General features: G+C 44.2%; 1 protein-coding gene across 2 annotated transcripts in view; it reads right to left on the bottom strand.

Annotated features, from left to right (window-relative positions):
* Window positions 1-23,400, bottom strand: part of SNRK (SNF related kinase) — a 175,321-nt gene that overhangs the window by 55,397 nt on the left and 96,524 nt on the right. For both annotated transcript variants that reach the window (XM_078663905.1, XM_078663906.1), the window contains exon 5: window positions 10,686-10,898. In XM_078663905.1, coding sequence (XP_078520031.1) covers window positions 10,686-10,898 — 213 coding nt within the window. The remainder of the gene's footprint in view (window positions 1-10,685; window positions 10,899-23,400) is intronic.

Below are 23,400 nucleotides of genomic sequence, written 5' to 3'. Positions count from 1 at the left end.
AGAGGTTGCCTCAGGATGAGGCTGGCATATAGCACGAAATTTGAACACCCGATGACTATGCCATAACGCTGATAATGGGCGGATAACAGATATACACCGCATTTAACATCATAGCGTTTATGAGGGTGTTTCAATTATAACCAATGGTTATGAAGCTTTTTAGAGCATAGTCAATTATGTGTGTCATGGCCGATTCAGTACTGCGACCAGCACGGAAGCCTGATTGGTATTGGTTAAGCAGGTTGAATTGATTGATATAAGATCAAGCCAGAACAGGGGATTGAGGCTATTTTACCCGCACTGGTGATAGAATCCCTATGGTGTATATGTGTATAGGTGCAGGTGGTCTGGGATACAATCCCCTAGATCCCAGTATTAAAAAACAAGAACCTTGTTTTACAAGTCAAAAAAGCAAAGTGACCCCGCACACATCAACAGTGATTATTACAGTATCAATAACATTTTACAAGCTGTTCCATTGTCTCTCCAAACATTCTCCCAAGGATTCCAAAGTCAGGTTTCTTCAGTAGAAAAGATTCTTTATTCATAAGAAATATTTTAAAACTAATAGCTATTGGTTTTAAAATATTTCTTATGAATAAAGAATCTTTTCTACTGAAGAAACCTGACTTTGGAATCCTTGGGAGAATGTTTGGAGAGACAATGGAACAGCTTGTAAAATGTTATTGATACTGTAATAATCACTGTTGATGTGTGCGGGGTCACTTTGCTTTTTTAAATTGATTGATATTGTTGCTACGCTGGGTGTGAACACATGTTTCCAAGAGCTTGGCTAGAGTGGGGATGTTGGATATCGGGCGATAGTTGTTTAAGTCTGCTGGGTCTGCCGTTGTTTTCTTTAGGATGGGGGACACCTGCCCTGTTTTCAATATTTTAGGGATGAATCATTGAAGGAGGGAGGTATCTATAATCTTGGTCCTGAGAGGTAGTAACAGTGGAATGGAGTCTTGTAATTAGCGGGGAGCGCATCTGAAGTGGCTGGAGGGGTTCAGTGTGGTTAGCGATTTTAGTATAGTATCTTGACTGTAAATGTTGAAGTATTACCAGGTTGCCTTGTTTTTAAGGTTGAATTTTGTGGAGCATTTACCTGGGACACCTGTCAAGGGCAGTGTGGCATTCTTTTGCATGTCTGTAAGGGACAAAAGGTCATTGTGCAAGTCCCGGCGGGTTGCTATTACGTGATATTGGGATACGAGGAACGTACATGAGATTTTTGGATTGCAAAGTATTGTTATGGTTCCTTTTGGAGATAGTGCCTGCTTATAAAGAAGGATATTTTGAGAGAGACTTGAACGGACATATGAGCAATGAAGGACTTGCATTAAAGGAACTTACGGATGTATGTTGATAGATGGAACGATATTACCCAGCACATTACATCTGCCCAGGAGAGTTATATGATTTAGTATCAGACATTTTATTCAGGAGGAAACACCTAGCTTCCGTACCATTGAGACTCTTATTACAGCCCTGAAGAAGTCAATGATGCATTATTTTGCATGACGAGACACGTGTTGGCTGCTTTGCGTTTGTATACACTGTAGAATTATCATATTGGATTTTGGATATTTGGATATGGACAATTTGCTGTGCCAAGACAAGAATACCTAAATTGAAGGAAGTTTAATAAATTTATGGACATTGAAACGTGAATTACTTGGAATTGTATTATACTTTTGAATTCATTAATTGACTATTGATATTTGTTACAGGCTTGAGTGCTCGGGGAGGGTATTGTTAAATTTGTATTGTTACCCTATTTATAGGGTAAGGGTAAGGATGTAGAGGTAACCAACCTTCTTCCCCTAGGAGCACAATTGAGGACATACTTTAGTGAGTTACATTACCCCAGATTGAGTGTTGAGCGCCCATTCTAATACCTGGTTACCTAGTGGTTCATATCAATCACAGGGGAGGATCGAGTCGAGCTGAGTGGCTTCAACCTTGGATATTACGAAGTCGAGGGTTGCGCCTTTGCCGTGTGTGGGACTGTTACAGATTTGGTTAAGATTAAGGTCTGAGAGGAACGCTTTGAGGCGGTTGACCCCAGGGTCGTTCTGGTCATACCAATGCAGGTTGAAGTCACCCAGAAATATTTGCATATTTTGTTGGCAGTCATTGATAGCTAAAATATCCATGAGTTCTATGAATGTGATGTTATCGCCTGGCAGGTGGTAGAATGTGTGTAATTAACATATTTGTTTGTTGATTTGGCTTGCTGCTCACAAACAGAGTGCTAGAAGCTGTATGGTGACACATGGTACATAATGGCTAACTGGTGCCATTGGTTGCAGGTGGTGGGCACTGGCGCTCAGGTTTGGAGATCAGGACTTCTTTTTCTTCATTGGACCCAGCGCAAGAAAGAGAAAGTGTAAAAGAAATAATGAAGGGGCAAAACAAATAAAGGAAACAGTAACAAGTACTAAAGGAAATGATAAACAAGCATTTACAATGCAATGGTTTTTCGCCTTTGGAAAAGTTTGAGCTATTGGCATTGTAAATGACAACATTTGTATTTATGTGTTGGTTTTGAAAACAGATAAATAAATGGCATTGTCATTTACATTGCCATTAGCTTAATCTCTCGCAAATGTGAGACCTATTGTACCCTACGGACGAGCTCAGCAGACAGCAATTACTACCACACACACACACACACCCAGAGCCAGCCACACACACCCAGAGCCAGCCACAAACACACACACACACACCCAGAGCCACACACACACACACCCAGAGCCACACACACACACACACACACACCCAGAGCCACACACACACACACCCCCACCCCCACCCCGAGCCACACACACCCACCCACCCAGAGCCACACACACACACACCCACCCAGAGCCACACCCACCCACCCAGAGCCACACACACACACTCAGGGGGCAGGGAAGCAAGCACAGCGAGGGGGCAGGGAAGCAAGCACAGCGAGGGGTTTTAGGCTACGTAAGATACACTATAGGGTAGCTTTTCCTCAACACAGTATCTAGAAACAGGACTTGCCCCCGTGTCACTGTGATCAAGTTTCCACACAAAGCACAAGTCACTTTATACTGTTTTGCCCCTTATACACTGGTTATAGGCAAGATTATTTAATTTCTGTTTCAAAGAATTCTAATTCAAGAATGCATAAAGAGGACTTGACCTTCTTAAAGAAACTTTCTACCCATGAGATATACTAAATTTGATAAGAAACGTCCCTGAACTAAGGAAATATATGAAATGCTGGCATTATGAGTAACATTTGTAATTACGAACTTTTAACCTTGGTATAGTGCTGGTGATGTAATCTGTTTGAGTTTTAGAAAATAACAAAATATTGTTGAATTGGTGCATTATGAGACCCAGTCCAACTTTTAGTAAAATGTGAACGAATTTAAATGCTTAATAAAAAAGAACCTTTATGTATGTATATTTATTGACTTTTATATATACTCAGTCCAGTTAACTCCAGGACTTATGCTTTAAACTGGTGATAGAAGCAGCCAGCCTGAATAGTGAGACACAATCACTCTCCCTTACCCCTCAGCTGGTGTCATGCCATTTCCAACATGGCCAAGATCCACCGGAAACTACGTTCAAACCGTTACTTCTTGATTCAGAAGACTCCTGTGGATAGGATTAGATCAGTTATTCTGCCAGGTTTCAACAGCACTATGCAACGATTGGGGCTGCTGAGATGGAAGCGGTCCTCCCGCATCACAGGATCCCTGGGGCTAGAAATACTGTCTTCTCTTTCAAGTGAGTCTGATACGCACGTTGATAGCATGATCAAATGGATATGTGCATGGCATTTTTCCATTTGTTAAAACACTGATGAGCAAAAAATGTAAATAGATAACAGATTTGTTACCATGAATCTAAAGGAGTTATCTGGGCCTGAAAAGGGAACATAGAATACAATACTTGTAAAATACAGCCATGTCAGGGACAAGGGCTGCATATGAAGATCATGCAGACTGTCGAGCAGCTAGGAAACCCCGTAGGGTCTGGGGGAAGCAGTTCCCGCCTCATCAGCCAGCAAGCGCCCCAACCCGAGAGCTGCGAGGCAGGTGGAGATGGGGACTAATTGAATCTAACAACCCAAATATACACCAGGTCGTGTGATCCGGGGCAGTGCCATGCCGCCGAGGGCGCCCAAGGGTTGGGGAGACAAAACAGGCAGATCATCAGCTCCAAGGCAACGCGTGCGGGCCAAGAAGAGAGGAGGCGCGCGAGGAGGAAGTCATTGCAGGCGACGCCAATGGCGGGAAGCGTGCAGAGGCGAACGCCGTTTGCGATCTGCGTCGGAGGCATGGCATTCCCAACGACGGCTTGGGCCAAGCTGTCTCCCGTAATGAGTATGTAAATCCGGATATCAAACCGCAGGCTAGGAAAGCTCTTCCCGTCGCCCCTGCCCGCCATCCAACTGCCGTAAAACGAAACACTCTATGGAATAGCGCTCAGAATAAACAAGCATTTACAAGTGTGGCCGGAGACACGGACAGCGGGAGGGGGGCAGGAACGGACACATGGACAGCGGGAGGGGGGAGGCGGGAACGGGCACACGGACAGCGGGAGGGGAGGGAAGCACTCACCTGGACTTCTTCCGGCGGCGGTCGGCCTGGAGAAATGACCCAAAAAAACGTTCGAAGAAAAAAAAAAAAAAAAAAAACACCGCCCACCGCCGCATGATGTTCTAAAAGGGGCGAGATGAGTAAAAATCGCCGGAACGCCCACGAATCTGCTCGGGCAATGACGGACAGATCTCTCTTCCAATGGCTAGCCTCCATTTATGGAGCTAGCCAATGGAAGAGAGAGGCGGGACAAAGTCCCTACTATTCTAGCATAAGATTTCGCCTGCGCGAACGCTGCTGTGCAGCGGACGCCAGGCGAAACCTAAAAAGAACCAGCACGCCTGAGATAAGACAGGAAATTTAATATAATGGAAGAAAGAGGAATGAGGTGAATCAATACTAGGCAGCCTTGGTATCCTCCAACATTGGCTATCCACAGCAAGTGCCTAAGAGGAACTCGGAGTCCATTTATTTATTAAGCAAAGGTAGTGACCAAAAGTGGCAATCCTTTTAAACATGCGTGGCATTACACTAATGGATGGTGGCAGCTGGTTACTGTAGAGGGGTGCAGGCCTTTTTCCTTGTACCAAAGTAGGCAGCCAGCCTAATGGCTCTCCTTGGTAAATCCATGTAGTATGTGATGGGCATCTGATTATATGAAGCGTGTATAAAAGACCTTGTGCACATGAGGATCTACTTCGGAGCTGCTTGACCACTAGATTCATGTAGCCAATAAGGTTGTTAGTTACAGTGCTAGTTTGTGCTCCGATTTCCCTTTACTCCTGCATTTCCCCCAATGCTGCTCCTCTGGTTCTCTGTCAGAACAGAAGGCGAGGATTATGCTTAACTTTCTTTTTCATCCCTCCAGCAGCCATTTTTAACATTAAATCAATAATTAACCCACATGAACTCTTAGGAAAATGGAAATAACAGTCAGCCAATCAAAAGTCTTGTATGGATGCAACAGTCATTTGTCACTTTCGCCGACTCCTCTTTCTTTGCTGCTCCTGCATCTGTCAGTTAAGTACCCTAGCCCTCTCTCAGAATTGGGCCGTTTCTTTCCCTTCAAGCGGCTACTTCAGTTACTATCTGTTGTGCTTAGCCATTATCTATCTCCACAGGGGCAGCAGGAACGTCAAGAGCTCTTCTTATGCGGCGGGATATCGGAATATTAAAGCGGGAGCACAGTGCACGAAGCAGTACTCCGATCGAACGGGGCGCTATCACCACTCTCATTCACATTTTGTGCACCGCATTCTATTCATGGGCGGCATGTGATCTTCTCCACTGGTTATCCTGAAGTTGTAGAATCGCATCCACCGTGGAATACAGCAACAATAGTTCCGCTGCCCCAGAGTCTAACGCCTCTGGACTGAGTCAATACCTGCGAAAACAAAATAAGACACCCGTGGGGAATGTAAAACACCGCTCTCCTGCCAAAATGTATTGGTACACTGACCCAGGTACAAGCAGGTGTCCCTTTCGCCTACCCCTTCTCCCAGATCGCTTATGGAGTGCAGGATTACAGGGAACAATGGAAAGTTCCAGGACATTCGGGCCACGGTAAATCACTCTTGTCCAGGACTTGGTTGGGTCAGAGCAATCAAACCCTACAAGTCAAGATGGTTAGGTTGGTGCCTGCAGAGCAATCTGGATCCCGTGAGGGGCAGAAAGTGCCCACGTCCTAAATGTCTTGGCTAGCATGTAGTAGCAAGGAATGGCATACAGGCTGGTAAACACTCTTAGGTCAGCCACCTCGGCAGGACACCCCCTTATCGAAGACTAGCCTACGAGGGAGCACCTACTACTGCGGTACGCAGAGGCATCTGCCTCACGTGGCAGCTACAACTATGGTATTCTTCCCTGTAGGATGTTAATGAGTCCCTCAACTTTTTCTGTCCTTGAGGATTATTAAGTACCTTTCCAGGAAGGAAACATCTGATAAATTGGCTACACTATAATGCCCAACATGATGCAGAAGCGTCTCAGGTGTCAGAGCTCTGGATATAGCAGGTAGGGTGTCCCTGAAGGGGTTGCATTTCATATCCAGAACAAGGAAAGGTAACTCGAGGACAGATTCATACCCGGTTTTTCCAGCTGTCTCGAAACTGCAAATGATTCTGTGATGGAGAAACTGCATCCACCAGGTTGCAGACAAGTACTTACAGCACTCACAAAACCCCATCCAAAGGGCAGGGTCTTCCCCGGCCATTCCTAGATGGGTCTGTTGGATTATGCAGGAGGACGGGATAGACACCAAAACTTTCAGTGCCCACTCCTCTAGAGGAACGATGATGTCTAAAGCTTTTGCCATTGAGGCCAGACTAGAAGACATCCTGAATGAGGCAGACTGCTCCCTGGACCTCCACCTTTAAAATATTTTATGTCAAACCAGTTGTGGATATGGCCTCTTTGGTGGCAAGTAAGATTTAAACAAGCAAACTCATTGCCCCCTGTTCTGACATTAATGAAAAATGTCCAAGCTAACCTAACAGAATGGTTCAATTCTATGAAAGACAAAGAGGTGATAATTATCCCACCCATGGATTAAGTATGATCTCACCTCCTGCTCTACATAAAGGGAATGGGCTGTATATGACGGCACATAAGGTATAGTATGTCCATTTCAAAACAGAATATATATACAATAATATACTAATATATATACAATAGAGTCTGTGTATCCCGAATATTCGGGTTTTGATTTAATAGTTTAATATCAATTTATTATTAGACATCTGATATAGAACTTATGTTCTCGTAGCGAGAAGTATTTTCTACATCGCACGGCGGAACAGTAAAGCAGTTTTTTCTTTGTTTTAGGGAATGAGTCTACCAAGCAGGAGTAGCTTGTCACAGGAAGAAAGAGAAGTCAAGTAGAGTGGCTAAGGACTTGTATCTCGATGGGAATTGCGACGGGCTGACTGTTACAACCAGTTTTCCTAGTTTTCATGAGAACGTTAGTTCTTGATTTAATGCTGAAAACAGGTGGTGTAGAGATGGATAATGAAAGATACACAAAGTCCTTGCCTCCTTGTCATTAATATAATTGAATACCTTAGCTAAGAAATGTTTCATTTTTGTAAGGCTAAGCGCATTTGGATGGTACATGAATCATGATACATATCCAGTGAATATTGAAGGAAAGGTATTTGGGTGTGTACCGATAAGATCAACAACTTTAACAGTTAAGCGGCAAAAGGCTAAGGCAAGACTGCACCATCATAATAAGGAGGTGGGCTACTTGTCCATGACCACATCCTGTGAGATAGAAGGCCCCAGCAACAAAATAAACAAAGAGTGACAGCTCCCCTATGGCTGGTGTTACGCAGTTATGGAACACCTGAAAAGAAAATGCAATATCAGATTTAATTGAACTACGTTTGAGGGAAACTTTGAATTTGAGGAAACAAAATAATTTAGACTAACTGTCCAAGAATGGATATAACAATACCCTTTTGGTCTATCCAAAGGTCACATTTTACCAATTAGTTAAAAGCTGGAACTAGAATTGGCTATATTCCTTTGAGGCTGCAACTTTAATAGAGAAAACACTGCCTGGAGTGTACAGACCCTATCTCAATCCAGCCTGGAGTTCTAGTCAGCACTATGCTGCCCCGAGGACCAGACAACAAGCGTAGCTGAGAGAATACCTGTTCAACCCACAGACTTCTTGCATGTGGAGAAGTAGTATCTGTGAACGCAAGGGAGAGAAGTGCAGTTGAAGCAGTCAAAGGTCAGCTTCTAATTATCAATAAACTCAGTACTGCTTAGCAGGTTCAATTAGAGTTCCTGAAAGCAGAGAATGTCTGAGGACCTAGAGAGGATGCAAACCTGTACTGTGCTCACACCTGCACAATACACATGCAGTATGCTTTCAGAGTAAGGTGTGAGCTCTTTCATGTTTTGGTCCTGTGAACAGCGCAAACGTATCGCTGGCAATTGTTCAGAACCGCAGGCCCTCCACAGGCGTGCCTGAACAATACGACTACATGCCTGAAAAGGGACATGAATGAGTTTGGCCTAAGAGACTGGGGAGTCACCCCACAGTTTTCCCAGAGTCAGAAACCTGTCTGCACAAAACAAACAAGACTGGATTGTGAGCCATGGAAAATACCCGGTGCTACGCTTCACCAAATCTAATACTGATTACACTGCATCTCTGCCACAAGCACACATACTCTAGAAGAGATTAATGACAGGATATCAAGAGCTTTACTCACTGTAATGATTATACAATCATATGTTGAAAAATTACTTTTACTAGATCTACGAGTTAATATTAAAAGAGTCAGTAAGCCCACAAGGACTCTACTCAAACTCGTTTTATTCACAAGTGAAGTATATGTTTATGGAACATATTTTTTATTTGTCAAAACTGCATGAAACCAGGGATGGTACCTCAGCCGACTACTGCATCTGAGGTAGGAATCTGTGCTTGGGACAGTGGTCAAAGGTTCAAATCCCAGCAACCGTTAATCTTTCTTTGACTGATCAACATGTACCATTCAAACGAGTAGCAGGTGATCTATTAATAGTTAGTGTCAAGAGACCCTTCAGCTCTACAAGTGCATTATTTATGCAGAGTTCTATTTACCTCATTTTCATTATGTGTAGCCGTAATGCTGACAAGGACTCGGTCAGATATAGGAGGGTGCTCTGCCCCAACTCTATTGTAGCAAATAAAGTTCTTGAATCCAGTAAGTATAAATAGGTATGATTTATTGTAGATTAATCCAAGTTAAGTTAACAATTAAATGATCAATAGATGTAATAATAAAAACCCCACCAGGAGCAGTTCTTCTCTCGCTCAGCTTGTCTGCCATCAACTGCCTCTACTCAGAGCAGTCAGGTACCAAACATTCTAAGGTGTCATCATACATTCTACCAGATACAGTGGCTAGGCAATGGGGAAATCCAAGCAAGGGAAATGCAAGACATAAACAAGATGTAACATCTATGATCCTTTCTGTTCAAGACTGATGCATGACAGATTCTTCTGTTGTTCAGCCAGATTTTCAGAGGTATTTCAGAATTGTAAATGATTCGCTGCTCAGAAAACCTTTCAGTGGCTGAATCTTTACAAGCACAACAAGCCTTTCAGAAGCAAATCTAATATGTGACTGACCCTTACTTACCTCACCTGCATTTTACAGGTCATGTGACCAACTATTCCAATAGTACAGAGAGCCTGCTAATGAGGACGATGACATCAAATCGACTGCTTCAAGTCTGCTCACCTTTCTGAGATGATTCTCAGAGGTAAATGAAGTGCTACAAAGTTGCTCCACGCTATACGCAACACCTTCAGTCAGTCAGGGGGGCCTTTAGCCAGACGCCTTCTGGAGCTGTCGTTCCTCAGCAAGCCAGAATTGGCTGTGGGCTAAGCGCAGGGAGTGAGGAACTAAGGATGTGAAGGGGGGGGAGGGGAGGGAGAGGATGCAGTTAAGGAGATATATGATTGGCTGCGCCTCAGTCCTAGCATTCTTTCAGAGGATGGTTAGGGTTAAGGAGTCAAGCATGCATTATAATACAAATTAGGTCACAAGAACAAAAAGCAAGACTGGTATTGCTGAACTAAACACTAGAATTACTAAAATGATATACAAATGGGTAATTCTGAGCATAGCAGTTTAGTATAAAAGCAGAGTGATTTGATTCCTTCTCATAGCATTTAAAATGAAAAGGTTCAATGGAGGCTGGGAGACAACTCTTTCCTTACAAGGAAAGGACTTAAAGCCTACAGGAAGGATGGAGGTGTTACAAGGACTCCATCAAGAAGGCCCTGAATTATAAGGTGTCAACATGAAAAGCATTAATTGGTCAGCTTGTAATACCACCTTGTTAAGTGTCATTCATTTTGAAAATTTGTTGATACCATTTAAGTGGAAAGGGATTGACATAAAAGGTTTCCACAAGCTAATTTGTGGTCCAAGTCACACATATTTATTCTAATCACAAAAGCCATTGTTAAAGACTTTTTCATACATATATGTCGGAGGACCATCAAATACAGGAATAAACAATATTGTCATTTTGCAAGCAGGATTTACAATCTGCTAATTAGACAGCAACCAGCTATTTAAGTTGACAACTTACTCTATGATATTATCACGGTCAGCAATATCTCCAAGGACCATTCGCTGTATTATACTGTTGTGCTCTTCCTCTGAAAGGTTTTTGTATGAAACAAGCGGGATGTTATATTTTGTTGCAGGGGAAGGATCGACTCCTTGAAGCCACGGATGGTTCTCAATTTCTTCCAAAGATGCTCTTCGCTTTGGGTCTCTTTGCAACATTTGAGTGATTAGACTAGAATACAAAAGTACATGTAGGTCAACATACCTTTTTTGAAAACAAGTTCATTGCTTGCAATGTGAAAATGCAAGCAAACACTCCTAATGGTGAACAAGCATCTATCAATTCGCAGCTAAAACTTAATTTCATCATTGTACAAAATATTTAAATAGATTACAAATGTACATTTAACCGTTCAGGTGGAATTTTTCAATTCACTCCTGTTTGGCTGTTTACCAAAGCTTGAAACATTCTTAGTTGTACATTATGTTATACCTTATAAGGTCTCGCCTAGGCAGCGTATGTGCGGTCTCTGCGAGTCATGCTGTATCTAGAATATGGTCTTTAACCCCTTGCATTTGTGGCGAATTTTCACGCTGTGCAGGCATTCTAATTAGTGGGTGAGATTCGGCGGCTCCCAGCCGTCATGAGCACACGCCCACCGTGACTCATGACGGCCGGGTGCAGTCATGAGCATGCAAGGGGTTAAGCACCGCCCCTTTCTTTAATTGACTCCTTTTACTGTCCTTCCTAAATGCCTACTTTTCATTGGTTTAATAGGCTTAGTAGTCCCTCCTTTTCTACTTTTGTAACCTCCCATGAGGACTGCCCATTACATATGCTCTTACTCTTCATGTTAATTTATTATACCTGGAAGGCATTCTTTTCTTTTTTTGGCCTGCCCCAGCACATGCGTGGTATTTTTACTTCACGCAGGCTGAAAGGTTACCAGCCAAATCATTTACGAGTGCTTCCGCTTCACAGCCGCCGCTCGTTCTGCATTCGCTTCGCGCGATGTTTATTTTTCTTTGTTATAGCTTTTACACGCTTCGAGTGATGTTACTTTTATTTTTTTGTAATTCATTTTGGAGATGCTCAGTGCCCAATTTATTCTAGGTTCCAGGGCGGGTGCTTTGAACATGGCTCTAGCGAGCCGCCACTGCAACTGAACAGTGTTTGGTGCATAAAACGGACTGTACTGTAGCTTGTTAAAACGTCACATTGAGGGCACTGTGCAGTCCTTTAGTGAGGTACGCTATGCAGTGCTTTAGTGAGGGACACTGATCAGTGCTGGTGCTTTAGTGAGGGCCGCTCCATGCAGTGCTTTAGTAAGAGACAGTCTGGGAAATGATTTATTGAGAGACACCGTGCAGTGCTTTACTGAGGGACAGTGAACAGAACTTTAGGGGGTGACATTGTGTGGTGCTTTACTGAGGGACACCCTGCAACAGTGTGCAGTGCGTTATGGAGACCCGCTCCATGGCATGCTTTAGTGAGGGTCACTGTGTAGTGCTCTCCGGAGGGGCGCTTGTGAACCATTAAAAAAAAAAAAACATTTTGGGGATGCTCAGTGGCTGCCACACACACTGCACATGCTTCGTTATTTTTCTTTAGTCAAACTTTTACATGCTTCGCACAATTTTTTTATTTTTATTTTACATTTTGGAGAGGTACAGCATGGGGCTGGATTTGTTTAAAGGTAGGTACTTTGAACGTGGCTTTAGCAAGCTGCCTGTGCAATTGAACACTGCTTGGTGCATAAAACGGACTTCAGCCACCTGGACTGTACTCTAGCTTTGAATAGGTCACTGCTCCAATGCCATCAGGGAAGTGTCGCCTCAACTTTAGAGGACTGTTCTTTTCCTTTCAACTGGACTCCTGGTCTGAAGCCTCTACATATAAGGTCAGAGTTTACCAAACTGGTCTGCAGCTTTTCTTTTATGACAAACGCCTAAACGTGCATTAACGCCACAAACAAAATGTGAGGGATATGCCTGGAATAATTTGTAGTTGTGGCTAACGCTTGTAAATGACATGGACTCTCGGTTTAGAGCACTACAATTACACACACAAAAAAAAACCAATATCATTTACAGCACCAATAGCTCTAACTTTCACAAATACGAGACCAATTGAATTGCAAATGCTTGATTTTTTTTTTTTTACAAGCATCTGAGCATTCTCATACATCCATTGGTCCCCCCATGGCTTTGTGTCAGGGCTAATGCCAATGAGATGAATGTCTTACTAGAGGACTCACTGCAGTCCATTTGGTTCTGCACAGACTAAGATTGCCTGCATTATTTCAGTTAGTAGAATTTATCTCAATAATCACATCTGCTTTCACAAACCTTCCAGACACCTCCACTCGCCCGGAGTCCAACAAAAATACCACACATACAGAAAACCAGATATGCGGTTGAGCCTTCTCCTACATCACTCCTAAAGCATGGAACAACCTGCTGCTATACTCTCTTCTTGAATTCTGCAAGAATCTGAAGACCTGGCTTTTCGAGCAGTCCACTAGGCCTGAGGTGAGCCCAGACCCACACTTGATAAGCATCAGGATACCTTCCAGGGTGATAGTGCGCTCTACAAATCTACATAACATACAAAGGTACAAGGTGGTTCTCTCTATTTAGATGCACTGAAAGGCATGACGTGAAAACAGACATCTGCAATACTTGGACTCAATTATGTTTGATTTAGAAAACATTTTGCAGTTGTAAAGGAACATTGCATATTAACAGTGCATCTTGGGACACGTATTCTTTTGCACTATGGGAGTCAAGTGACAGCCTGGCACATACAAATTAGCCTGTAGTCACCTTATAGGCAAGCAGCCTCACATGTGATCAAGGCTCATTTGGAGCTGAAACGAGTAAGGTAAAAGACTCGAGAGCATGCTGCTTTTTGCACTTGTAACAAAGGCACTGTGGTTCCAGAACTGGGCTTCAGAATTTCTGTTTATTAATTGACAGGCTGCTCCGTGCCTGTTGTGCCCGAAGATATAATATATATATATCAATCAAACACTGCCCAAGGATACTGGAGCGCTTTACATGGGCACCAGATTACATTACATAACATAAGGTCAGATTCATTTTATTGTAAGCATGGGAGATCAACTGGTTCTCCCAAAGCCACCCAACGCCAGGATTTCAACCAAGTTTCGCAAAGCCAAAGTCAGCAGCCACATCCATATTTCTCTATTTATGAGTGAAAGTCATACAGAAATGGAATGACTGTGTGTGAATACGAATAGTCAGACAACTGTTGAAATGGCTTTGTGAAGATAAATAATAAAACAAAACAAACAAAAGAAAAGATGGCAGCAAAAAATACTTGAAGGTTCACCTGGTACTTGCAAGGGTTTGTTTTGGAACTGGACTTTGGACATAGTTCCGCACCTTTGCACCAGTGGTGCTGGTTTTCACTATGGGGGTGCTGACTTCAATTTTACATCACCAATGTCATAGGGATAGCACACAATTCTAGCTTCACGCAAAGTGTAGCAAATGTATTGAGCAGAAAGAGGTAAGAGTGTAGTGTATAGCTGGTGGTCAAGTCAAGTCAAGTCATATAATTTATATAGCGCACTACATACCCAGAGGGTTTCAAGGCGCTTAGGAAGGGGAGGAGGATTACTTGTCAAATATCCACGTTTTAAGTTGCTTTCTGAATGCTAGGTGGTTCTGGGTAAGGCGAAGGTAAGCGGGGAGTGAATTCCATGTTTTAGCAGCCAGGTATGAAAAGGATCTGCCCCCCATGGTGGTCTTGTTGATGCGAGGTACGGTGGCGAGGGCTTGGCTGGAAGAACGTAGTTGGCGGGAGGGGGTGTAGAAGGACAGTCTTGAGTTGAGGCATTCTGGTCCGATGTCGTAGAGTGATTTGTGTGCGTGGGTAAGCAGTCGGAAAGTGATCCTCTTATTGACGGGTAGCCAGTGGAGGTCTTTAAGGTGACCAGAGATGTGTTCGTTGCGTGGGATGTCTAATATGAGCCTGGCTGAGGCGTTTTGGATTCGTTGGAGTTTCTTCTGGAGTTTTGCGGTAGTACCTGCGTAGAGGGTGTTTCCGTAGTCCAGTCGGCTCGTGACTAGAGCGTGGGTGACTGTTTTCCTTGTTTCGGAGGGGATCCAGTGAAATGTTTTTCTGAGCATGCGAAGAATGTTGAAGCAGGAAGAGGATACGGCGCTGACTTGTCTGTTCATTGAGAGTGAAGAGTCCAGGATGACGCCTAGGTTCCGTGCGTGGTCTGTCGGGATGGGTGCTTTTCCGAGGGCTTCCGGCCACCAGGAGTCGTCCCATGCAGAGGGGGATGTACCTAAGATGAGGACTTCTGTTTTGTCTGAGTTCAGTTTCAGACGGCTTTGTTTCATCCATTCGGCAACTTCTTTCATTCCTTCGTGTAGGTTAGTTTTGGCGGTGCTGGGGTCGTTGGTGAGAGAAAGGATCAGTTGAGTGTCATCCGCGTAAGAGATGATGTTGAGGTTGTGTTGGCGTGCGATGGCCGCGAGGGGGCTCATGTATACGTTGAAGAGGGTGGGACTGAGTGAGGATCCTTGTGGTACGCCGCAGATGACTTCAGAGGCCTCGGACTTGAATGGTGGAAGGCGGACTCTCTGGGTTCTTCCGGTGAGGAACGAGGTGATCCATTCAAGTGCTTTTCCTTGGATTCCGATGTTATTGAGGCGTTGTAAGAGGGTGCTATGGCAGACTGTGTCGAATGCTGCAGAGAGGTCAAGGAGGATGAGGGCGACTGTGTCTCCATTGTCCAGTAAAGTTCGAATGTCGTCTATTGCTGCGATGAGGGCGGTCTCAGTGCTGTGTTTTGCTCGGAAGCCAGATTGTGAGGGGTCGAGGGATTTGTTGGCTTCGAGGAAGGCGGCGAGCTGGTTGTTGACAGCTTTCTCGATGACTTTGGCCGGGAATGGAAGAAGCGAGATGGGGCGGTAATTTTTGAGTTCGGTGGGATCCGCTGTGGGTTTTTTCAGAAGGGCGGTGAGTTCAGCGTGTTTCCAGTCTTCCGGGAAGGTGGCGGAGTTGAAGGAGCAGTTGATGACGTCTCGGAGGTGCGGTGCTATGACGGAGTCTGCTTTGTTGAAGATGTGGTGAGGGCATGGGTCTGTGGGGGATCCTGAGTGGATGGAGTTCATCAGGCGGATGGTGTCCTCAGTGGAGATTGGGTTCCAGTCGTTGAGGGTGTTCACGGGGGGAAGATGATCAGCAAATGGTAGGGTGGGTTGGTTTCCGGGTTGGTTGTCAAAGCTGTTGTGGATGTCTGCAATCTTGTTGTGGAAAAATGAGGCTAGGGAGTCGCAGAGGGTTTGAGAGGGGGTGATGTCGTTGGAGTTGGCCGAGGGATTGGAAAATTCCTTGACGATGTTGAAAAGTTCCTTGCTGTTGTGGGCGTTGTTGTCAAGTCGATCCTTGAATGCGGTTTTCTTGGCTTTTCGGATTAGTTGGTGGTGAGTGCGGGTGGCGTTTTTGAAGGCGTCCTTGGTGCTAGTGGTTGGGTCTTTTTTCCAGGCCTTTTCAAGGGAGCGGCAGACTTTCTTGGACTTCTTGAGATCATCGTTGAACCATGAGGCCTTCTTGCTGCCAGGTTTGCTTTGACGTTTTTTCAGTGGTGCTAAGGTGTCGGCGGTGTTGGATAACCATAGGGTGAGGTTGGCGGCGGCTTCGTTAGCGTTAGAAGAGAGGGCTGGGGTGTTTTGAAGGAGCGATGCGGAGATTTGGTCCGGGGTGATTTTGTTCCAGTTTCTTTGCAGGGTGGGTTGGAGGTGGTTGATGGGTTTCGGCTTGTTGTAGGTGAAGTGAACGCAGCTGTGGTCAGTCCAGAGGAGGTTCGTAGTGTGGCTGAAGGAGACATGATTGCTGGATGTGAAGATGGGGTCGAGTGTGTGACCTGCGATGTGGGTGGGGGAAGTGACTAGTTGTTTAAGTCCGAGGTTGGCGAGGTTGTCCAAGAGGGTGGCGGTGTTGCGGTCGTTGATCTTTTCAAGGTGAAAGTTGAGGTCTCCCAGAAGGATGTAGTCTTTGGAGGGGAGCGCGTGTGGGGTGATGAAGTCCGTGATGTCTTCACTGAATTTTGCGCGGGGACCTGGTGGTCTGTAGAGGAGGGTGCCTCTGAGAGTGGTTTTGGGGTCGATGTGGATCTGGAAGTGAAGGTGTTCGGAGTTAGCGAGGTTGGCGTCAGAACTGGTTGAGATGCGGATTGATTTCTTATGGACGATAGCGATTCCTCCTCCTGTGTGGCTGGTACGGTCTTTGCGAATGATCTTATAGTCTTCAGGGATGGCAATGGTGATGTCTGGTGCGGAGGAAGCATTCATCCATGTTTCCGTTAGGAAGGCGATGTCCGGAGAAGTGGTGTCTAGTAGATTCCATAGGTCAATGGCGTGTCTGTGGACCGAGCGGGTGTTGAGAAGGATGCATTGTAGGTGGTTGGGGTCGGGAATCTGTGGTGTGGTCGTAGCGGAGATGTTGTTTGTGCCGATGAATTTGCATGAGAAGCAGGAGAAAGGTCCATGGGTGTGTCCAGGGGCGGCTTGGACGCAGTTGGGGGCGCGACCGGGGTTAAGGGCTAGGAGGGTGGCGGCATCGTAGGTAATCCGGGAAGGCTGGGCAAGGCGAGGGGCAGGGGGACTGGCGCTGGGCGCGGTCCAGGCGCGGACGGGCGTAGACGGGCTTACCTTTGGCGCACCTTCGGCGCGGCTGGGGCGCGGTCGCTGCGCGTGGACGCTGCGCGTAGGGTCAATGGTCATATATGGATGGTGGAGGGGGCGGAGCGTGGGAGGGGCGGCTGGGAGGCGTGAGCGAGGTGGAGGGAGGGCTCTGGTCAGCTAGAAGATGGCCGCAGCAACAATAACAAACAAGGAGCAATGGAGCGCTAAAGTAACAGGGACTGTCACAGTGGGAGCGGGTTCAAGCGCGGAGACGAAGCGCTATGCAAATAATGTTTCACTCTCGAGTTATGCCCAGTCACAACAATTACATGCCACAATTCAATGCACAGCGAACACAAAATATAATTACAGTAATGCTCAGCAGCTTATGTAGACAATCAACGCGCTATGTAAATAATATGGCGAAGGTGCGCGTTAGCGGCAATGCCAAGGCAGGGAAAGGCGCTACGATACCACCAGTGATGCGTGCAGGAGGGAGTGAGGTGAGCGACCACTCGCTTTGGAGGCAAGATGGTCACCTTGGAGTGCACTGTTGCAAATATATTAACAAAGCATCCTGCAGTAGCACACTGTCATTTCTAGGAAGCACATTTGCCATTGAAATGGCCACTAAATTTGGAAAGAGAGTTTTACTGGAAAAACTATATAGCGCACAAATGATAATTTGTGAATATGTGCCTCATTTTTGCATTTCTATCTGCTGATGTATTCTGAAATGTGTACAGTTCATTTAAAAGTATTTAAATGTTGTTGTATTACAAAAATGACAGCCTTTCCTTTCTCAACACATGTACTCGAGCAAGATTGTCTCTATAATGTAATGAGGATCTGTGGAACGATGCTAGTCACCCGTGAGGGGATCCAGGCACCTAGTAGGTGAGAGTAGGCGTGTGGTGAGGCTTGGACTGAGTGCAGGCAGTCTCGGTCGCCCTGCAAGAACACCAATTGAAAAGCCAGTTCTTCAGCTTCTTGCAAAGTGAGGAGGAGGCCCTAATGTGTTGGGGGGGGGGGGGGTTGTTCTGGGATTTGGCAGTTTGGTAGGAGAATGATCGACTTCCCGCTCTGCTTCTGTAAATGCGAGGTGTAGGCAAGTGAGAGTGATGCTGAGCAAAGTTGTCTGGAGGGTTGGTGGAACTGAAGCCTGTGATTGGGGTATGCAGGTCCCATGTTGAGTAGTGATAGTGACGTGAATGTGTGAGAAGTTTGAACTAGCAGCACTTTTGGATGTTGAGCTCTCTGAGTTGTGTGGTGTGGAATCTGCATGGGAGGTTGAGGAAGAGTTTTGCGGCAGCATTTGAGATGGTTTGAAGTCTGTGAAGAAGATGGGTCAGAATACCTGTGTAGAGTGCACAGTCTCCTGGTTTACTTTAAAAACTCACTTTTGTAGTGAGAGAAAGTGAAGTCAAAACCAATCCCTTGTTAAAACAATAAGCAGCAATTTGTCAGAAGACAATCTGACATTTGACTGCTGTCTTTAGATGACAATATATGTAACAAGAAATACAATATCGAAAAGCAGGCTTATTTATTTATTGCTCTTTCAAGCGGCCCACCAGAAATCTGCTAGCAACCCAACCCACCAGTGGGTCACAACCCAGAGTTTGGGAAATGCTGAACTATAGTATAAAAAAGTTATGTCAGAGGTAGTTATGGTCTAGTCTGAATAATGTGAAAATAACACATTGAAAACAAGTGAATTTATGTGATTTTATTTCAGGAAAAAGATTTAATGCTCACTAATCTATGCATCTATGAAAGAAGAACTAGTACATTTAGAGAAAGAAGCTGCAAAAAGAATCTTGGAAGGTAACAGAAATGATGCCAACTACTTTCAAGGTTATTGGTAACAGCTATCAAAAGCACGTACACTAACTCTTCTATCACATCTGCTTTTTTTTCTTCTTCAACATCACCTACATTTTCTTTCAGTGTGGGTAAGCTCAAACGTGTGTACTGACATAATTAAGCTGGGCAGTACACTCAAACCACTAAGTGCCCTGGTGACCGATCAACGAAATAGATATCTTTCTTATTTCACTGCAAGATCAGAGAACAATTTCCATTTAAATACAAGCATTTGCAATGCAACAGATCTCAGATTTACAAGAGATTGAGCTATCAGCAATACAATAGCTTAAACTCTCGCAAATGCAAGATCTATTGCATTGCATATATTTGTTTGTTTATTAGTGCCAGTGCGGCGCTTTCACAATTATGGAGGTCGCGCCCCTTTTTTAGGCAAGCCCCGTATAACGAAAGGGACGTGGCCGACACTGAAGTAAATCCGCAGCATGCAGCACTTGGACAAAAAAAAACATCTGCTTGTCAAGTTGACAAAGATGTTTTTTTGTAAAAGCACCCATGCCGCACTTTCATTTTATGGAACAAATCTTTATTGAAGCGCTTTCACTTTAATAGTTGCCGTGTACCCTTCTTTAGGCACGTCTTGCCTGAAGAAAGGGGCGTGGCCTTCATGAATGTTAAAGAACTGCATGGGTCCTAGAAAACAAAAAATTATTTTAAAAAGTGCGGCCGCTATACTTAAAGCAGACTGCCATTAGTAAGTAAAATAAATAAACGCAGCAGCGGACCGCCATTATTAAGAAAAATAAAGGCGGTTGGCGTGCTGCAACCTACTGGCTGGAATAGGGGCAAATCATTAAACAAAATAGTGCTCACAGCCAAGATAAAGCAGACCGTATAACAAGACAAGTAAAAGGTCCAGTCGTTATGGGAGGTATGAAGACAAGGCAGTACCAAGGAGGGACGAATAGGCCTAATAACTCGGAAGGCCAATGACACAATCCAATTACAAATATGGCCGGAGAGTGGGCGAGGCTTCAAAGCCATACTCCACTACTGCATGCCTCACAGCAGCGGATGCGCTGCCCAAGATCGACCTAAAAAAAACCAAAAAAACACAAAAAGTATTATTCTGTTGCTTTATCTCCACATTTGATGTGGCTGTTCAACAGAGTACTTCTTTGCCTATGACTGCTTTTCATTTCTATGGCTTTCAGCAATATAGAGCCATTGCCTGGTTTGAAAGAATACACAATACATTCCAACAATATGCTTGGAGTTTGCCTTTAGAATTCCACTGTTTTGCTAACATCAATACTGCTTTCATTAGTACATCTTCATGTACTAATCACTTAGGACACCTACTCCTTTGTAAGGCCATAACTAACCAATGCGTTTCTAACCCTTTGAAGTCTGGCCTTGCTTGTACACTCCTTGCGACACCTGCTTGGTTCTTACCATACTTATTAAATGGTAGTTTTGTACTACAAACACATATTTCTGGCTATTTGCATCTTTACTGTTCAAAATATAGTAAAATATTGGGGCAATTACATTCTATCCTCGTCTTGTCGAATTCATGCATGACTGAAAAGTGACCTGTAAATACGCGCTTTGAAAAATTAATTAAGCTTATAGTAATTCTAACTCACAAAGATGTACTATTGACCTCTGCAGAAGAGACATTTGGTCTTCAAACAGACCATTCTGCTTTTGAAATTCAGCAACTTTTACTCAGTTTAACATTTGTTTTGCTAATCTTTTGTACACCAAGTTCCAGTCCTTGAACACCACTGGAACCGAGCATGTTTTCTAAACCTAATGGATCTGGCTTACTAACTTACTGCAAATCAGTTTGTGGGGATTATGGCTAAATATTTTGGTTCTATGTTTTTTAATCCTGTTTGGTCGTTAATATTCGACCACTCTCACAACAAGATGAGTTTTTTTTTTTGTTCTCCTGACGCGCTCAAGATCAACATCAGCAGAAATGCACCCTATCCAACAAATAGCAAAGCTACTGCTTTTTATTTGAAGGGAGAACTGCTTGCAATCTGACTGCATCCTGTGCTCTTTAACCTCCTCGTGGGAGACCTATGTTTCAATGCTTACAATATCTTCAGGTTCAGCTTGAACATTCCACTGGAAAAACAAGCTGTGCTTTCTGCTGACTGCTGGGAACTGATTCAACTGAGCATCGGGCATTTTGTCATGCATTGCAACTGCACATCATCAAAGCTGTTTGGGGCTGCTAATCTCATAATTTTCTAATGCTTTCTGTGTCATTTCTCAAAGTGATACAACAGCTGAATCTTTGACACTGCCTTTGATGCCATATAAATCTGCAACATCCACATCTTCAACCTTCAAATTGCATTTTGGTGTCACCATCATTTACAGCTGTTTAGTACCAGCATCACTGCCACTAGTAGCAAAATCTCCAATTTTCCTGATGCAAGTGAGGCTTGTTAAACATCACTTTCTTCATCTATGGATTCTCTCTTCAATGCTACAGATTTGAAAGTTTCCATCAGTTTCCGAATGAAATGAACTCAGTGAAATTAGAAAAAGACAACCAGTAGCTGCGGTTGTCGGTCTTCATAGCCGCCTTACGCCAATGTTTTGCTTTTTTTCGGTTTCTGTACAATGCTGCATGGTCATAACTGGCAAGGCCTTTGTCTAGCTTTTCCATTTCTCAATGCACATAGATTTATTGATGCATATATTTGCTAGAATTGGTCCGCTAGGATTCTGTGCATTCGGTCTGCTTTGCATTTTCTGCTTATGTGCCCTTTGTTGCATCTATGTACTTTACTGTACATTATTCATCTAAAACTGGGTGTTTCATATAGTATGAAGTTCACATTTACAACATATAATATTTTGGTTTATTATAGATTGATAGTGCATCAATTATTCACATAGATAATGTAATTTTTAATGTGTACGAAACTTTAGTAAATGTGCCACATAATTAATTTACTAATTCTTGCATTTTACGTTATCGAGCACAAGGTCTGGGCTTTTCATATTATTCAGAAAAGTGCATAGAAGACTTACTGGAAGAGAGCGATTTCCTCCCATCTGACTCACTTGCACTCAAATACAGCCATCACAACAATGGTGCTTGTAGCCAACTTAAGGCACCCCACCTTACACACTGGAAAAATATCACCTCTTTCAACATATTACAAAACGGGAAAACTATGTCAGGACTCTACACTACGTTAATAGATACTCTTTTCAGAACCCACTGCATGCAACTTACAGGGTTGGTGGGAAACCAGATTAGGCCTATCTATCCTCGATTAACATGCCTGAAAACTATGATAGAACACTACAAGAAGCTAGGTTCATATATAGTTACTTAAAAATTCTCTATTAATGGCATTGGTCACCATTCAAGCCGCATGGAGCATGCATGCCACCTGCCTTATAATGCTGGAGATGTTCCGCTCCTGACTGCGACATAGCACATATCTTATGGGACTCTACGTCTCACTCTCACTACTTGCAACAAATCTGGTGTTTGCTCCAGAGCGAATTGGGTGTGCAGGCAGCACAGACGAGCAGACTGGCTTTACTTCATGACCCCATACTCCTGTTTTCACTGCCCTGCCATTCTGCCAGTTGGTTCGCCACAGCTCTGGTGGAAGTAGAAATACTGTGCCACTGGAAAACCACTACACGACTCTCCTATTGAACACGGCTTTACGACATGCACACTATGGCCTCATATGAAAAGATAATATACAGACTCATTGACCAACTGCAATAATTTGATGAGACGTGGGGTACATTCATCTGTCCCGGAACACTGCTGATTCACCCAGGGAACCGCTATGTGGTCCTCACCGAGCAGACTGACCTGGACGTGGTGTAGACCAAGGTTGCCTACCATGGCGACCATACAGATCCCACGAAAAGGACATCATGCAACCATCTACATACATAGAGCGATACCAACAGCCCAGAGAATGAAATTGGGAACCAGACAGGACTACCCAGACTCCATGACTCCCAGTTGCCCTCAGAAAAGGGCGATCGATTCAGGGGACCCTACCTAGCAACTGCCTAAGCAAATCAAAATGTTTTTAGTATATTGTTGAAACGATTATTACCCTGTGAGCATACTGACAACAATTATTTATTTATTTGTGTATTTTATAAAGCGCACAGCTACCCAAACGGGGTGACCCGGCGCGAATGGATAGACAGCAATTGGCACAAAACTTAATCCTGGC

Source organism: Lissotriton helveticus, chromosome 10 (assembly GCF_964261635.1).
Source record: "Lissotriton helveticus chromosome 10, aLisHel1.1, whole genome shotgun sequence".
Classification (NCBI taxonomy): domain Eukaryota; kingdom Metazoa; phylum Chordata; class Amphibia; order Caudata; family Salamandridae; genus Lissotriton; species Lissotriton helveticus.
The sequence above is the reverse complement of the archived record's forward strand: the minus strand, read 5'-3'. Positions and strand labels throughout refer to the sequence as shown.